General features: G+C 46.2%; 1 protein-coding gene across 1 annotated transcript in view; it reads right to left on the reverse strand.

Annotated features, from left to right (window-relative positions):
• NCAPD3 (non-SMC condensin II complex subunit D3) overlaps positions 1–16,748 on the reverse strand; it is a gene marked incomplete at its 5' end in the record, with an annotated part of 43,197 nt that overhangs the window by 8,488 nt on the left and 17,961 nt on the right. The window contains 15 exons of the mRNA XM_083368609.1: positions 823–956; positions 2,053–2,190; positions 4,741–4,820; positions 5,168–5,406; positions 6,815–6,922; positions 7,017–7,131; positions 7,597–7,704; positions 8,339–8,454; positions 8,740–8,837; positions 9,197–9,388; positions 12,302–12,522; positions 13,359–13,493; positions 15,356–15,429; positions 15,903–15,986; positions 16,563–16,625. Of these exons, the coding sequence (XP_083224735.1) occupies positions 823–956; positions 2,053–2,190; positions 4,741–4,820; positions 5,168–5,406; positions 6,815–6,922; positions 7,017–7,131; positions 7,597–7,704; positions 8,339–8,454; positions 8,740–8,837; positions 9,197–9,388; positions 12,302–12,522; positions 13,359–13,493; positions 15,356–15,429; positions 15,903–15,986; positions 16,563–16,625 (1,905 nt within the window). The remainder of the gene's footprint in view (positions 1–822; positions 957–2,052; positions 2,191–4,740; positions 4,821–5,167; positions 5,407–6,814; positions 6,923–7,016; positions 7,132–7,596; positions 7,705–8,338; positions 8,455–8,739; positions 8,838–9,196; positions 9,389–12,301; positions 12,523–13,358; positions 13,494–15,355; positions 15,430–15,902; positions 15,987–16,562; positions 16,626–16,748) is intronic.

Raw genomic sequence — 16,748 nt, forward strand, 5'->3', positions numbered from 1 at the left:
GGAATGGCCACAATTCGAGGACTACTTGTATTTTGACTCAGGGAGGAAACCTGTACAAATTTACAACTCCGTTTCAAGGAAGCAAATGCTTTGGGTGGCCTCGCTCTTACATACGAAGAGCCTTGGGGGTGCAAAGCTTAGAACGCAGCCTTGCAGGCTGACTCTGCCCACAGTCGAGTGTTTCGATCCCGACAGGTCTCAAATTTGACTCAGCCTTACATCCTCTTCCGAGGTCGGTAAAAATGAGGATCCAGGCTGTTGGGAACAAATATGCCGACTCTGTAAACTGCTGAGAGAGTGTTGTAAAGCAAGGGTCCTCAACCTTGGCCGCTTTAAGACTTGTGGACTTCAACTTCCCAGAATTCCTCAGCCAGCACAGCTAGCTGAGGAATTCTGGGAGTTGAAGTCCACAAGTCTTAAAGTGGCCAAGGTTGAGGAGCCCTGCTGTAAAGCGCTATCAAGTGGTGTATAACTCTAAGCCAGGGGTAGGCAACCTTGGCTCTTTTAGGACTCGTGGACTTCAACTCCCAGAATTCCTGAGCCAGCTGAGGTGGCTTAGGAATTCTGGGAGTTGAAGTCCACGAGTCCTAAAAGAGCCAAGGTTGCCTACCCCTGGTCTAAGCGCTACCAGCCACGAGATTAGCTTAGGAGCTTCTCAGCCGCTGAGGATGAATCTCCCAGCTCTTCCTTGGCGCCAAGTCCGAAAAGCCGCAGCTAGGCGCACTTCCCATCCGCAGAACAGGTCAGCGGTTGGAAAGCCCCTCTTTTATTTTTTTACACGGCTTCTCTTTGGGTTCCAACCCTCGGAAGCTTCAGCCGTACCCAAGACGTTCTGGCTAATTTTGGAGGTGATGTTGAATCGCTGCTCGTCGGTGAAGTGCTCCAGGAGGAATTTGTAGATCTGCCCCCGGGCCTCTTTGTTGGCTCGGCCCTTCAGGGAAAAAAGGCTCTTCTCCCTGTTGCGAGAGAAGAAAATCCAGGCAGGGAGTGGAGTTGACATACCCACCCGGGGAGCCCACTCCCCGCAGCTGCTCGTGGTCGGAAAGAGGCCCCCGAGGTTGGTTAAGGTGGAGTAGTGGGGGAAATGCCCCTGGCAGCTTGACACCTGCGCCCGAGGCTCTCCCCGGCCCAGTTACTCCCAAGCAGCCACCCCTAGTAATTGTTCGTAGGACGGCAGGGGTGGAGGATTAAATGTATAGGGAGGGAAGCTTATTCGATGTGGGCTTAAGTTTCAGTTCAGTTCAGCTGAAGGTTTCATCCTGGCCCCAGCAGTTCTTAAGAGAGTAGCCTGAGGCTCACCGTTCCAAGGCCCAAGCCTGGCGACTGTGAATCCCTGAGCTACCTCAAAAGTCCTCTTCTCTAGAAAGAGGACAGGTCTCCTTCCCAGCCTTCTCATCTGTCTCCAGGTCTTAACTTCTCTTGGAGGCTCCACACTGATTTCCCTCTTCTCTTCCTAGCAACTAAGTGGGCTTCCAGCCAGGTTGGTCTAGGAGGTGATTTAAGATGCCAGGTTAGAAAGTGGGAGACGGGGAGCTCTAGTCCTCCCTTAGGCACGAACGCTGGCTGGGTGACTTTGGGCCAATCACCAGGAGACGGTGAGTTCTAGTCCTGCCTTAGCTATGAAAGCTGGTTGGCTGACTTTGGGCCAATCACCAGGAGACGGTGAGTTCTAGTCCTGCCTTAGCTATGAAAGCTGGTTGGCCGATTTCAGGGCAATCAGCAGGAGACTATGAGTTCTAGTCCTGCCCTAGCTATGAAAGCTGGTTGGCTGACTTTGGGCCAATCACCAGGAGACGGTGAGTTCTAGTCCTGCCTTAGCTATGAAAGCTGGTTGGCTGAGTTTGGGCCATTCACCAGGAGACTGTGAGTTCTAATTTTGCCATAGCCATGAAAATTCACTGGGTGATTTTGGACCAGTCACTCTGCCTTTGCCCAACCCACTTGGCAGGGTTGTTGTTGTGGGGAAAGTAGGGAGAGGAAAGCTGTGTTCACCACCTCGAGTGACTCGTAAAAGAAATAAAGCCAGGATACAAATCAACCATATTGACGGACCTTTCACTCTGGGGGAACTTGTTGTACTTCTCGTGCCTCTCGTAGCCGTTGAAATGGAAGATGCATTCGATGAAGTGCTGAGAAAACATGGCCGGATTCCTCTTGAGCAAGAGGTGCACCAAGCAGAACCTGACAAAGCTGGGGAAGGAGGCCAAGAAAACAGCAGCACTGAAGGAAGCTTAAAATCGTCACGCTTGGAGAACCATCCAGCCTATTTGGGTGCCCTTCCCTCTCCCAGAACTCTTTAGCAAAGCTTTCAGGGCTCATCCTACAATTTTCCTTCTAATTATAATCCAAGATAATTAAAGGGAGAAATAACTATAGAACAGTAAACACCGTCAGTAATTACCATGTTTGAGATAATTAACTAGTCACTCGCAATAACTAAATCTTATTAAGAACAAGTCTGCTTGCCTTGAGTCTAAACTCAGAACCTCACTATTTAGGGTTTTTTTTAAAAAAAAAAGAAAGAAAGAAAGAAAGGAAGGAAGGAAGGAAGGAAGGAAGGAAGGAAGGAAGGAAGGAAGGAAGAAAGAAAGAAAGAAAGAAAGAAAGAAAGAAAGAAAGAAAGAAAGAAAGAAAGAAAGAAAGAAAGAAAGAAAGAAAGAAAATGAATATTTCCCCTTTTCCCAGCCCAATATGCAGACCTTTATTGAAAAATATTTCCATTTGCCGGTGGGTAGTTTTTACATAAAACACAGATACTTCCTCAGAGGAGAAGTTCATTTGCTACGTAACCGAATTACCTAAACAAGAGTGATGAGGGCGAATTTCCAAGAGGAAACGCGAAACCAAGCAGGAAAGTTGGAAAATGAAATCCCACTGGGTGAAATGTTAACACAGGCAGTCCTTGACTGACGACCACAGTTGAGCCCCAGATTTCTGCCGCTACGCCAGACGCTTGGGAAGTGACTCTCGCCCCATTTTACGACCTTTCTTGCAACGACCTAAAGGGATTCGTCGCAATTTGTTAAGTTAGCCAGCCGGTTGTTGAGTGAACCTGGTCTGCCCCTTGGCACTCACTGCTTGTCAGGTTGACAAAAGGGGATCACCTGACCCTGGGACGACACACGACGGTCATAGATACAGAGTCAGTTGCTACGTGTCTGAATTTTGATCACACGGCCGTGCGATCAAAGTGGAAAACCCGTCGTTAAGTTACTTTTCTCCAGGGGCGCTGTAACTTTGAACGGTCACTAGATGAAAAGTTTGTAAGTCAAGGACTGCTTGGATCCAATTAAAGCTAGGGCATATACCAACCCTAGATATCTCAGCCATGATTAACCTGGTGGGGAATTAGAGCATTAGGCCAAAGCTATGAGCCAGGGTCACCATACATTCAGAGCCAGGAGGAGGGAATATTTGTAGCTCAGGGCTGAGGCTTGCTCCTGAATGGAAGCGATATGCAAATCAAATCAAGTCAATCAATAGTGAGCAAGCCTAGAAATCAGTCTGAGAAACTAAGATACGCAAGTTCTAATCTGCCCAGGATGGGATAGGAAATGCCAGCCGGACATGTCCTTAAGGAATAAACAGCTCTCTGCATTTCCACTGGGGATTCTTTTAAAAACCGTGGCAAATTGCCACGGTGGAAAATGCATTCTTTTCCTCTCTCTCCAAATAATCCTGCACAGACTCCGGAACCATTGTGTTTAGCTGTACTTTTTATGCAAGTTTACACAAAAGCCCTACCGGTAGTTGCCTAGTGTTTGTATAAACAACAATCCCGAGCATAAATAAAGCAGCAGGTATCAACACCTCCTGCTTTTTAAGCAAACACACACACACACACACACACACACACACACCCTGTCTAAACTAGATTTCAGCCAAGCAAAGACTAACCAACAAATATAATGCTGTACTTCCCTCTGCTGGAAAGATATGGGGCAACGTTGCCCTAAATTCAGGCACTGGGGAGAAAGCAAGAGTTAGTTGCCTCGCTTTGTTGCCATCGTTTTTAAAAATTGTTTACTTCTTAAAAGCTGTTCCCAGTCTCGCTAATCACTCTAGAGGAGAAGCCTTAAGAATTCGTGTTGGAGAGGAGAGGAGAGGAGAGGAGAGGAGAGAAGGAAGGAAGGAAGGAAGGAAGGAAGGAAGGAAGGAAGGAAGGAAGGAAGGAAGGAAGGAAGGAAGGAAGGAAGGAAGGAATTATGCTTGTTTATGACTGTAATAAAGGGACGCGGTGGCTCAGTGGGTTAGGACGCTGAGCTTGTCGATCAGAAGGTCGGCAGTTTGGCGGGTCGAATCCCGAGTGCCGCGTAGCAGAGTGAGCGCTGTTACTCGTCCCAGCTTCTGCCAACCTAGCAGTTCGAAAGCACATAAAAATGCAAGTAGAAAAATAGGGACCGCTCCGGTGGGAAGGTAACAGCGTTCCGTGCGCCTTTGGCGTCTAGTCATGCCGGCCACATGACCATGGAGACGTCCTCGGACAAGCGCTGGCTCTTCGGCTTTGAAACGGAGATGAGCACCGGCTCCTAGAGTTGGAAACGACTAACACGCATGTGTGGGGGAACCTTTACCTTTACCTATGACTGTAATAGATATATGACTTGATTTAATAAGAGAATCTCTGCTTTCTCTAGCACCCTAATGCATGCAAGACTTGAGAGAATTCAAGAAAGAAAGAAAAAAGGAAAAAAAATGAAGACCTATACTGTCTTGCTACTGCTATTTATGAAACCTTACCTGGCAATTTCTGGATTGGGATCCACCAAAACGCTGACAAATCTGAAGAAGAGACAGCCTTTCCACTTCACAAATTCTTCCTAATCAAACCAAAACAGCACAACAATTAGCCCTTCGGATAGCAAACATGGATGCCGTCTCCCTAAAAAATATACATTTGCTCAAACCTGCAAACGTTTCCCCAAACCCCCGCATCTCCCCCCCCCTTTTTTTTTTGCAGTTCCTTTTAGGCTTTTCAAGGATGGGATCTTTCGATGAGCTGGACAACGATCGTCCCGAGTCCGTGCCAGGAAAGGTGAATCCCACGCTTTTGTCCCTAATGAAAAGGTTTGCACCCTGCGCTACCTTTTCCTGAAAGCTTGAGCACGCCCGGCCTAGACAACGAAGAAGCCCAATTCCTTCCCGACAGGCTTTCAGCTTTCCTCACCTGCAGGAGATTCGTGAGAAGGATGAGCGTCTGCTTCCGTATGAACGGCTCCGGATCCTTCAGGCATATGGCAATGTCGGGAATATACCTGTCCACCATGGTGGTGTAGCGGACGCACAGATCGCACATCACAATCACCACGTTGTTGCGGACGGCCACGTCCTTGGACACCTCGAGCTCCCGAGCCAAGGCCGCGATGCACTTCTTTGCCAGGTCCTCGTGCTGCAGGCAAAGCTTCCCTGTCGTAAAGGAAACAGCACAAGAAAGGTGGTTGAGGTTTTTTCTGATCTGGGAACGGCAGGGAGAGAAAAGCAGACAGGGGGAAAAACAAAACAGAAACGAAACAGAAACGGGTTACTGGAAACGGAGAACCACGGAACAGATCTGGACAATCAGGGTCCAGTTTGATTGTGAAGGCTACAGCTCTTGGGCCACTAATGTTCCCTTGGTCACTTCATATCGCTGGATTTTGAAACCTCGGGGACTATTTGCTTCGGAGTGCCTTTGGCAAGGCTTTGCTATTGTAGAAAAAAAACAACCTTTGAGGGCTTTCTTGTGAGAACTCTGTTTCGTCTCCCTCCAAAAAGAGGGAGGCAGTCATTAAATCCTTCCCATACATACCTAATATTCCTTCCTCCTCCTATTTTACTTACAACAACTCTGTGTGTGTGTGACAGAGAGAGAGAAAGAGGGGGTGATGGCCTCATAACACCCAGCTAGATTTCATATCTAAGGCAGAACTAGAATTCCCTATCTCTTGGTGTTTGCCCCAAAGTCACCCAGCCACCTTGCATGCCTAAGGATGGACTAGGTAAAAGGTAAAGGTAAAGGTTCCCCCGCACATGCGTGCTAGTCGTTTCCGACTCTAGGGACTGGTGCTCATCTCCGTTTCAAAGCCGAAGAGCCAGCGCTTGTCTGAGGACGACTCCGTGGTCATGTGGCCGGCATGACTAGACGCCAAAGGCGCACGGAACGCTGTTACCTTCCCACCGGAGCGGTCCCTATTTTTCTACTTGCATTTTTACGTGCTTTCAAACTGCTAGGTGGGCAGAAGCTGGGACGAGTAACAGGCGCTCACTCTGCTACGCGGCACTCGGGATTCGACCCGCCAAACTGCCGACCTTCCGATCGACAAGTTCAGCGTCCTAACCCACTGAGCCACCGCGTCCCTTCTAAGGAGGGACTAGAATTCCCAATCTCCCAGTCATTGGCTCAAAGTCACCTAGCAAGTTTTTGGGCCTAAGGTGGCATAGGAACTCACAGGAGACTATTACTTCACATTTTGGGAGGGATAAGAAATCATTAGTTCAGCTAAATTTGCGAGAAGGGAAGGGAAGGGAAGGGAAGGGAAGAAGAGAAGAGAAGAGAAGAGAAGAGAAGAGAAGAGAAGAGAAGAGAAGAGAAGAGAAGAGAAGAGAAGAGAAGAGAAGAGAAAAAAGACACACCAAATCCGGAATGTCTATTCCTATTTTCTTGCTGTCTGTCTTCATTTCATCATGGACTCAGACAAAATAGAAACACAGAGCATGCAATTTTGAAATATGCAAACATGCTATGTCAAGGGACATTAGGGAAAAGAAAGGCCACATGGCAAGACTTCTCCCCTCTTACCCCCCACACACACACCCCGCCGCCTAGGTGTCCTACCCAGAGTAATGAAAGCATGGGCTCTGACAGTGGAAGGCATCACGGACCCTCGGAACTGGGACAATGGTTGAGATGCTGGGAGATCCTGATTCTCCGCAGGGCTGGACACTAGAAAACAATACACACCAATAGAAAAGGACTTTCGCGTAGGGGACAACTCCCTCCGCAGCACGGTCAGCCGAAAGGAGGAGGCAGAGCTTACACTGTTCCACGTTGTCAGGACTGGCCAAGATGGACTGGATCAGCAAGAAGATGCGCTTGTCCACTTTGGCTGGGCACAGCTGTGCAATCTCACCCAAGGTGAAGAGGTGCCTCACCTGCCAAACGAAACAGTGCCATGAACTGGAAAGGGAATCTTCAGTTGGTATTAAAATACTATCTGGTGGAAGTCTAGCAAATGGAGAGAAGGGTATGCCTCGGCAAGTCTTTCTTTAAGGCCTCAACAGTAGTAACTGTGAGAGGGATCTCGGAGTCCTAGCGGACAATCGCTTAAACATGAGCCAGCCGTGCGCTGCAGCTGCCAAAAAAGCTAACACCATCCTTGGTTGTATAAACCAGAGGGATAGAATCAAGATCAGGTGAAGTGTTAATACCACTTTCCAAGGCCTTGGTAAGGCCACACTTGGAATACTACATCCAGTTTTGGTCACCACGATGTAAAAAAAGATGTTGAGACTCTGGAAAGAGTGCAGAGAAGAGCCTCCGGTGGGCTGGCTGAACCCCCCAAATTTGATATTCAGAGTTTAACCACTGAGGCTCACAACCCCTCTGGTTTTATGTACCAAGACATCCTCTTGCAGCTGCTCCGTGCCAAGCTCTTGGAGGACTGTTTTGGAGATATAATGCTCGCAGGTCACCAAAATGTCTCCGCACAGGTTGTTCAGCAGCTCCTGTTGAAACAGGACATGGGGGTGGGGGTGGGGGGAATTTGATTAAATAATTGCCAAGTTTAACACAGCCACCTTGCCTGGGATCACGTTCCTTTGTGGCTAGGAGGATGCTGTGCCTATGACAGATTAGGCTATCCAGCCTGAGTCTGATGTGATCTATTTCAGCATACAGGCAGTCCTTGATTTACAACCATTCATTTAGCGACCATTCAAAATTTTTGTTTTTAAAAAAAAGGCAGGACAAGAAGCAACGGATGGAAACTAATCATGGAGAGAAGCAACCTAGAAGTAAGGAGAAACTTCCTGACAGTCAGGACAATTAACCAGTGAAGCAGAAGCTGCGTCCAGAAGCTGTGAATGCTCCAACACTGGAAGTTTTTAAGAATGTCTCTCCTGGTCCTTCTCTTCATTAGACTAGCCATGCCCGCTTCCTGCAACCGTTCTTCATATGTTTTAGCCTCTAGTCCCTTAATCATCTTTGTTGCTCTTCTCTGCACTTCAGCCGCAGCCGAAGAGCCTCTAGGGAAGACTTACCCCTTTCTCAAGATCAACACAAGGTGGAAATGAATGAAACCCACAGGTTTGGGGGTTTGTTTGTTTTTTTTGAAGAAGAAGAAAACCCAGCGAGTCTCACCTGCATCTCCTTCGGGGCATCTGTGATGGCCTGGCTGAGCTTTTGCAGAGTTTCGATAGCTGAGCTGATTACCTCCAAAGGACACTGGAAATCCTTCAGCCAACATTTGAGATCATCTGCAAAAGAAGGCCCCAAAATCCCAGATTAAATTGGTGCTGCAGGGCATAAACCAGTGGTCTTCAAACTTGGCAACTTTAAGACTTGTGGACTTCAACTCCCAGAATTCCTCAGCCAGCTGGCTGAGGAATTCTGGGAGTTGAAGTCCACAAGTCTTAAAGTTGCCAAGTTTGAAGACCCCTGCCATAGACAGTGCTCCCTTCCCATCACAAAGAAGAACCTTTAAGATAGACCGTTGCTTCCGGAAAAATACCCTCCCGAATGACCGTTCAACGGGCCCTCACTCATTAGCCTGTTCTGGGTGCTGCTGGGCAGGTGTCTGGCAACGCTTCCAATCACGCTGAGGATGTGCAACATGGTCTCCAGGTTGGCTTCGGGCTGACTGGAACATGGAGAAGAATGAAGTGATGAAGGAGCCAGCGCTCACCCATGAATGGAAGCAACTGGATTCACAGGTTGCCTTGTGCTTCCCTTGACCTTGGGCCATAAACCAATGGTTGGGGGTCAACGTGCTAAGCCAGAGGTTCCCCCAGCGTGGCAACCTGAAGACTTGTGGGTTTCAACTCCCGGAATTCTTCAGCCCAGGCTGAGGAATTATGGGAGTTGAAGTCCACAAGTCATAAAAGTTGTCCAGTTTGGAAGGCCCTCCCCTGTGCTAGGCCAAAACCAAAGGAAGCACGGACGGTCATTTTTAACGCCAGCCATCGGCTCACTCCCACTTCCGTGCAAGATTTCACTCACCTGCTGATGCTGTCCCAGGCATCAATGATTTTGGAGAAGTCCAACTTGGGGGAGGAACCGGCCACTTTTGCCAGCAACATCCAAGCAGCCGCAGCACGCTCCGTTTCGGTATGGGAGATGACGCCGTTAATGAACGAAGAGGAGAGTTTGTTCTTCTGAGCCAAAATGTGGAAAGCTCTGCTTAAATAGCGGCTGAAAGAGAGAACAGCCAATCTTAAGGGCCCTTTTTGATTCGGGAGAGGGTTAGGGTCACTCAATTTCACCACTGCCAGAAAGCCGAACTCTATTAGCTTGCTGTTCGTTTTGTCCAGAGAAACTGCAGCCTTTGTTAACTGAGATGCATAAGAAGAGGTTGTTAAAGAAGCTAGCTTACTTTAATAAATCCTAATGTAGGATTTATGTAGGATTAATGTAAGTAGGAGCCCTGGTGGCAGCGTGGTTAGAATGTACTTTGTTTGAACTCTGTTTGAACCTGACGGTCTCAAGGTTGACTCAGCCTTCCATCCTTCCGATGCCGGTAAAATGAGGACCCAGATAGTTGGGGGCAATAGGCTAAATTCTATAAACCACTTAGAGCGGGATGCAAAGCACTGTGAAGCAGTCTATAAGTCTAAGTGCTAATACTAATGCATGTTATCCAAAGTGTAGGGTTCACAAACTACAGCAGCCTATCTTAACTTACAACAAAGGCAGAAGCTGTTTTTAATCCCTCTGGGCCAACGTGCAAGGAAGCACAGAAGGATCCTTTCCATACCCACAGATTATCAGAGCCACATAATATGCAACATTTATACAATCTTTTTATCAGACTAATCGAAAGAATCCTAAAAGCAGATCTTAAAACCTGAGGCTCTGAAATTAATTTTGGGCACGTCAGAAGTTTCCTACGCATTTTTAGTGACTAAAAAAATATCTGGATTTAGTTCCTTCGGTTTGCTCATGTGTTACCCATGACCCTTTAAACTTTAAACACGTTATTTACTGGGTGCCAAAACCTGTCTTCCTCCCATATACATTTCAACTTGTCTCAAAATATATGAGACAAAAAAAATATATATGAAATGATTCAGAAAGCTCCCAGGCAATGTAAAAATTCCGTGTGTCTCATCCGTGGGCCAAAATTAGGATTTGTGATGGTATCATCCATTCTAACACAACATGTTCTATTTCAGAAGCTGTTACAATGCTATTGACTAATAAACAGATGCTGTTTTTAATCAGCATATGTTCCTGTCATTCCAGAAGCTGCACCTCACTCCTTATGTTGCTTCCTGTAAAATCCGGGGGGAGGGGGGGGGGGAAGAGACCATGGAATAAATGTTCGTAGTTGCAGGCAAGAAAACAAGCTGAGTGCAGTAATGATGAATATTCTAGGAAAAGAGGAAGGGGAATTGCTAATTGGCATCCAGCCCTCTTCGTTGATTCAAAAACAAGGATCTGCTCCTGAGGACAGGCAAAAGGCAACCTCGAAGACTTTGCTCTGCCCCTCACCCAATCTTCAGCTTCTGATGCTGAAACTTTCTACTCCGTTTCTATCAAGGCATAGTGTTATTTGCCTTCACTTTTATTTATTGCACTCATTAAAAACAAAAAAACTACAGGAACGAGGCACAGCAGAAGATTCAACTTTCCTTCCTCTCTCTCTCTCTGAAATCACTTCAGAGAAAGTGACAAAAGACACCCACAAAATAGTAAGGTAGTTGCCAAGGTGCTTCAAAGACCCCAAAGGTGAAGCCCAATTTTAGCGACTTTTCTCTCACCCCTTTTCCCAATTGCAGAACTTACTTCGCGATGAGTTCGTGGTTAAAGTGAGGAAGCCGCGCAAGAGATACTACGAGTTGACAATCTGACTTGGCAGCACCTGGCATTTGACCTTGAAAGTCACGTTAATTGGATGAATTTGGACATTCCAGCTGTGCAGTCCTCGACTTCCGACCACAACGGAGCCCAACATTTCTGCCGTTAAGTGAGACCTTCGTCCAATGAGCTTTGCCCCATTTTATGACCTTCCTTGCCATCGTTGTTAAGTGAATCGCTGCAGCTGATTAGCTAGCAACCGGGTTGTAGTTAAGCCAAACCGGCTTCCCAAATTTGACGATGCTTGTCAGAAGGTCGCAAAAGGGGATCACGTGACACAGTCCCCCCACCCCCAGGACAGTGAAGCCGTCATAACTATGAGTCAGTTGCCAATCGTCTGAATTTTGATCACGTGGGGTGTTTGTGTGTATGCCACAAAGGTCGTAAGTGTGGAAAAACGGTCCTCAGTCACTTTCTCCAGTGCCGTTGTAACTTTGAATGATCACTAAGTGAATTGTTGTAAGTCGAGAACTATTTGTAAAGATGGGAAATAAATAGATAGATAGATAGATAGACAGATAGATAGATAGGTGAATAAATAAATAAATAAATTTCCATTTCTACCAGGAGGGATGATACAGATAGATAGATAATGATAGATAAATAGATATAGATGATAATTGTCAGAATCCATTTATATCATATTCATAAATGGAATGTTTCAAACATTATTCCATGGATTCTGCCATCTCCCGAAGAGAAGAGAATAGATGTGTATTGAACCGGTATTAGGCATTTCAAAGGAAAGGAGAAGCCTTTTGAACTGGAGAAACAAAAGGGGGAGCTAGCATCTGGCTTTTGTCACGGAAGACAGCAATAAACATGAAGGGTCCTAAGTTCCTTTTTCCTACGAGATGGATGATACGAGAGAAAGGATGGGGGACTGACCAAATGGGGTTAAGGGGGGTTAAACCGGGAACTCTTTATAAGGGTTTACTTCGTGGGATAATATTAAGTCCTGTCTCGTTTCCTACAACCAAGCATGTCATAGTAAAGATTCTTTTTGGAATAGATTTGACTCCAAGAATTTTGTATTCCTAAGACGTGGTTTGGGGTGGGTCCTGACAATAATAATAGATGATAGATATATGATAGATATAGATGATAGAAGAGAGATAGAGAGACAGACAGACAGATTTTCATTTCTGCCAGGAAGTCTAGTGGCCTCTTGAAAAAAGCACCCTGGTGGCATGGTGCCTGAGATCAGAGGAGGGGGCTCTCGGGGCAGCCAGACCTAAGAGACCCTACCTCAGGTCTTGATTCTCTTTTGTGAGCAACGTAAGCAGATCCCAGGCCAGCGCTTGGTTCTTGTCCTGATCAGTGAATTTGTGGCAGGGCTTAATTTGCTGCAGCAAGAGATGATCCACGTACTCCAAGACCTTCTCCTGCACGGAGGTCTCACAGTCCATCACGACGGGGATGACTCCCGTGAGCCAGGCCTTCTGCATCAGAGGATTCTTCGGCTGGGACTGGAATAAGAAGAGACGCTGTTAGAAAGCTCAGCCAGCCGATCAGAGGCCGAGATGTCAAAGAGCCAGCAGACCCAACCTCTGCAAAGGACTTCTCGACAGCCATGGTGGCTCGACAAACCAGAAGCCTATAGGAAAAACTACAGCAGGAAATGTAGCTTCTTAGACCAGGGTTGAGTTATACATCTCTGGAAACAAGGACCCGGATAACGGAGTTGGAAGGGCCTCGGAGGTCTTCTGGTCCAACCGCCTTCTCAAGCAGGAGACCCTATAACATTTTAGACAAATGGCTGCCCGATCTCTTCTTAAAAACCTCCAGCGTTGGAGCACCCACAACTTCTGGAGGCAAGTTGTGCTACTGGTTAATTATTCTCAATGTCAGGAAGTTTCTCCATAGCTCAAGATTAATTCGTTCCCGGATCAGTTTCCATCCGTTGCTTGTTGTCCTGTCTTCAGGTTATTAGAAGCAGAGGTCCTCAATAGCATTGATCAACGGATCGATTCATTCCTTAAAGTTATGTTTGACCGCCATGGTGTAAGGTCTCCTGCCTTGAGTAGAGGGTTGGACTAGAAGACCTCCGATGTCCCTTCCAACCCTGATTCTACATTGTATGTGGCTGCCCACCTCGCAACTATGACCTTGGGCGGTGCGCAACTTCAAAATAAAGTTTAAAAACAAAACACACACAAAAAAAATACGCACAGCAGCTGAAGGAACTTAAGAGGTCTGTGTAGCCAGGAAAGGGCCTCCATCCAACAAGCTCCATGGATTTGTATAATTTCCCAGGATTTGGGGGAAGGGAAAGCTGAGAAGGGGTCAAAAGGGACCACTTTACCAGTAAAAGCTCTGTAATAGACTGCAGCGCTAACTTCCTCACGGAGACAGCGGGATCACGACAACGATCCTGGACAGTGGACAGGTCTTCCGAGGTACATGGGACCACAGCGTGTTTCAAAATGCTGGTCAACACCTGGACATCAAACAAAAGAGGTGGAGACGGGAGAGATAAACGTGGTAGGTTCTTCCCATTTTTGATAAAAACCCGGAATTGAAAAAGCTGATCTTGGAATTCAGCTCAGAGCAGGAGACATTAAGAGACTGAACTAGAGGAAGCTCTTTCAAATTGGCTCTCGTATGAAATATACTACAGGAAAACCGAGCCACAGAAATTAAACCTCCATATTTTCACTGACATCTTGATCACCATCGCCATCATCTCGGGATTCCAAGCATGGCAGAACTCACGCTTTCAATTCTGCTTTATATGGATCTTTCCTTTTTAAAGCCCGCCCCCCCCCGCCCCAATGCTTTATGCAATGCATCAGTTTTAGAGACAAAATTGACAGATTCTTCCAAAAAAAAAGAATAGAGAAGCACTGCCAAAGGTTGGCAATATAGTCAGTTGTAAAACTTGACAAAAGGGGAACAAAACTCTTGCTACCATGTTTCCCTGCAAATAAAACCCAACTGGAAAATAAGCCCTAGCGTGATTTTTCGGGATGCTCGTAATATAAGCCCCGCCCTCAAAATAAGCCCTAGTTAAGATCGTCAGCCAGATGGATGCATTTTGTACCGTATTTCCCCCAAAATAAGACCTAACTGAAAAATAAGCCCTAATGCATCTTTTGGAGCAAAAAATTAATTTAAGACCCGATCTTATTTTCGGGGAAACACGGTAACATATATTTCCATTTCCATTATAAAGGCCACCTTTGTTTCTTGCCAATTGTCACATTTAAGAAGATGGGGAGGGCTGCCTTAAGTCAAGACCATAAATAAACTACAGAAAACTACAATATTCAGGACAACCAGGATTTTGTGCCCTTTTTGCATTCGAGTGGGTGCTGATTCATTACCTCGCCCTCCAAATTCATTATACCCCTATAAATATTCTAAACATGGGAGGGTTTAGATGTTTAAAAGTGATTTATTGAAGCTTACATATTTCATTACATAGTAGTAAATCTTTCGGCGGGAGAGAAAGTACATGTCCAAGTTAAGGTTCCCCCCCCCACCCCTCATTTTTCACTCACTGTCACTTTCAGGGACGGGAATTCTCAATATCAACAGAGAACAACTGGGCTGATTTAGACATATGGTCCACGAGGACTCTGGTTATGAATTATACACCTTCTGTTGCAAATTAAGGTGTAAAAGAAGAGGAGGCAGAGAGAAGAAGGATCACACTAATGAAAGAACATCTGCATTCTGCAGATATTCCAGATTTATTCTCTAGCAGGGGATGGAACAGCAGGCTTGAAACATTACCCATTAACTGTGCTCAACAGCAGGCAAAGTCAGAATACTGCAGGGGCAAAAAAAAAAAAAAAGTGGAGCCACAACCACTGAAGTGAGATGTTTGCCTCCAATTGGTGGACCGAAGGAGCACAAATAGGTATATGGCCAGTAAAATCAATTTTGACATAGATGGCTGGTTTGAAAGAGGGGTCAAAGAGGCCATCTATGTCAAAATTGAACAGCCCTGGAGGAGGGATCCAACACCATCTATCTCCAGTCTACAACACAATTCTTTTCAGCACTTCCAAGAAGGCTCCACACCCATTTGCGCCACTCAGGTGACCCTGGAGACACAGGTAAGCCTCTAGGTAGCACTAATGATTCTCCAAAAGAAGACAAATGACCAGCGGTCTGCAAGGAATATAAATCCTTTCATTCCCCACCATCCAGTCAGTCCATAAGTATGACCTGGAGGACTGAAAATCTCCACGGACATGTAGCCTCTTTGGCAGGTTTTCGTGTTCTGTTATACAACGTGACTTTCCAAGGAGCCCCGATTGGCCTGGACAGGAGCAAAAGAGGTGAGAAACCTACCTGGAGGGCTGATTTCCTCACGTTGGTTTTTTCATCTATCGCTCTCTGTCTCAGGATGGCCATGATTTCTTTTCCTGTTGAGGAGGGAAAAAAGTTCAGACTTCTCAAAACCGCCAGGTGCTCAAGTGAGCATCACAAACATTTAACATTTACAGAGGCAGGATGGGCGACTTCTACCTCTGGAGCCCAATGTTTGAAGCTGCCTACAAGTTAATAGTTCAAATTTTTGGGGGAGGAAAAAACTGCTCCTAGTAAAGCTTTTTTTTAAACCCTTATTATTATTCTTTTAAAAAATGGAATCTGGCTCTACTCTTCCAACATCCCCTCAACTTTTTGAGACCCTTGCTTCCTAAATTCCTCCTTCTCTATTTCCTCAACCTTCTGACATTTTTCTTTTAAACCCAAATTAAAACAGCACAGGCAATTATTTTCTCCCCACTCCCTTCTCTCTCTCTCTCTCTCTCTCTCTCTCTCTCTCTCTCTCTCTCTCTCTCTCTCTTTAAAGACAATAAAGGAAAAGGCAACCCATTTTTAAAACCCAGCGTACCGTCAAACTCGGTGGAGTCCCGTTCCTGGGTCACTTCAATGGTTTTGAAGGTTGGGAAAGTCTTCAGCTGGTGGCTGGTACGACCTTGAAAGCAGTTATTTCAGAAAACTGAGAATCAAGGCAAGCAGATTTGTTACCCACAAGTGTTATAAAGGGGTTAACCAACTAGGGAAGATTCTCAAAAGATGTAGGCACAAATATGATGCTGCAGCCTCTGAAACAAGACCGACGTTGCGTTATTCTGCTGCCGGAATGACAAACTATCACACATCTGCAAGGGCTAAGAATTAAAGGTGGGAAACAGTTGGAGAAGGCAACAAACATAAGAGGGACCACTGATTACACCACCTACTACATTCTTCCACAAGATGCTATATTTACTCAAGGAGGCTTGGGTGCCTGATTAAGAGTCTTAACAGATGCTCCCGGGACGATTATAGCCTCAACCAAGATCCTACTTTTTTCCCCCAAAAGATATTTTTAAGGATGCCCAATCCTAAAATGGCTCTCTCTTGAAAACCCAGGGGGAAATTTTCAGGGGAGAAAACAAATTGCTCAAAGCTGATTTTCGAGATCTCTTTCCACCAGGAAATATTTCTAGCAAGCTTCAGCACGGAGCAAAGAACCACAGCTGGTCTCCTAGCGGGCTACAATGCTTACCTTCCAGGTGGGTTAGGGATGTTTCGGCAGGAATGTTGGCATCCATGACTGAAGAACAAGCTGCTGCAGAGGGAGACCAACGAAAAGGACGAGTTACTTTGTTCCCCTATGGACTTCACACCAGAGCAGGGACAAACTTGAAAGCCCTTCCTGGCAGGGAGTTGTACAGGTAGTCCTGGACTTACA

The sequence above is a fragment of the Vipera ursinii genome (assembly GCF_947247035.1).
Source record: "Vipera ursinii genome assembly, chromosome: 8".
In the NCBI taxonomy this organism is placed as follows: domain Eukaryota; kingdom Metazoa; phylum Chordata; class Lepidosauria; order Squamata; family Viperidae; genus Vipera; species Vipera ursinii.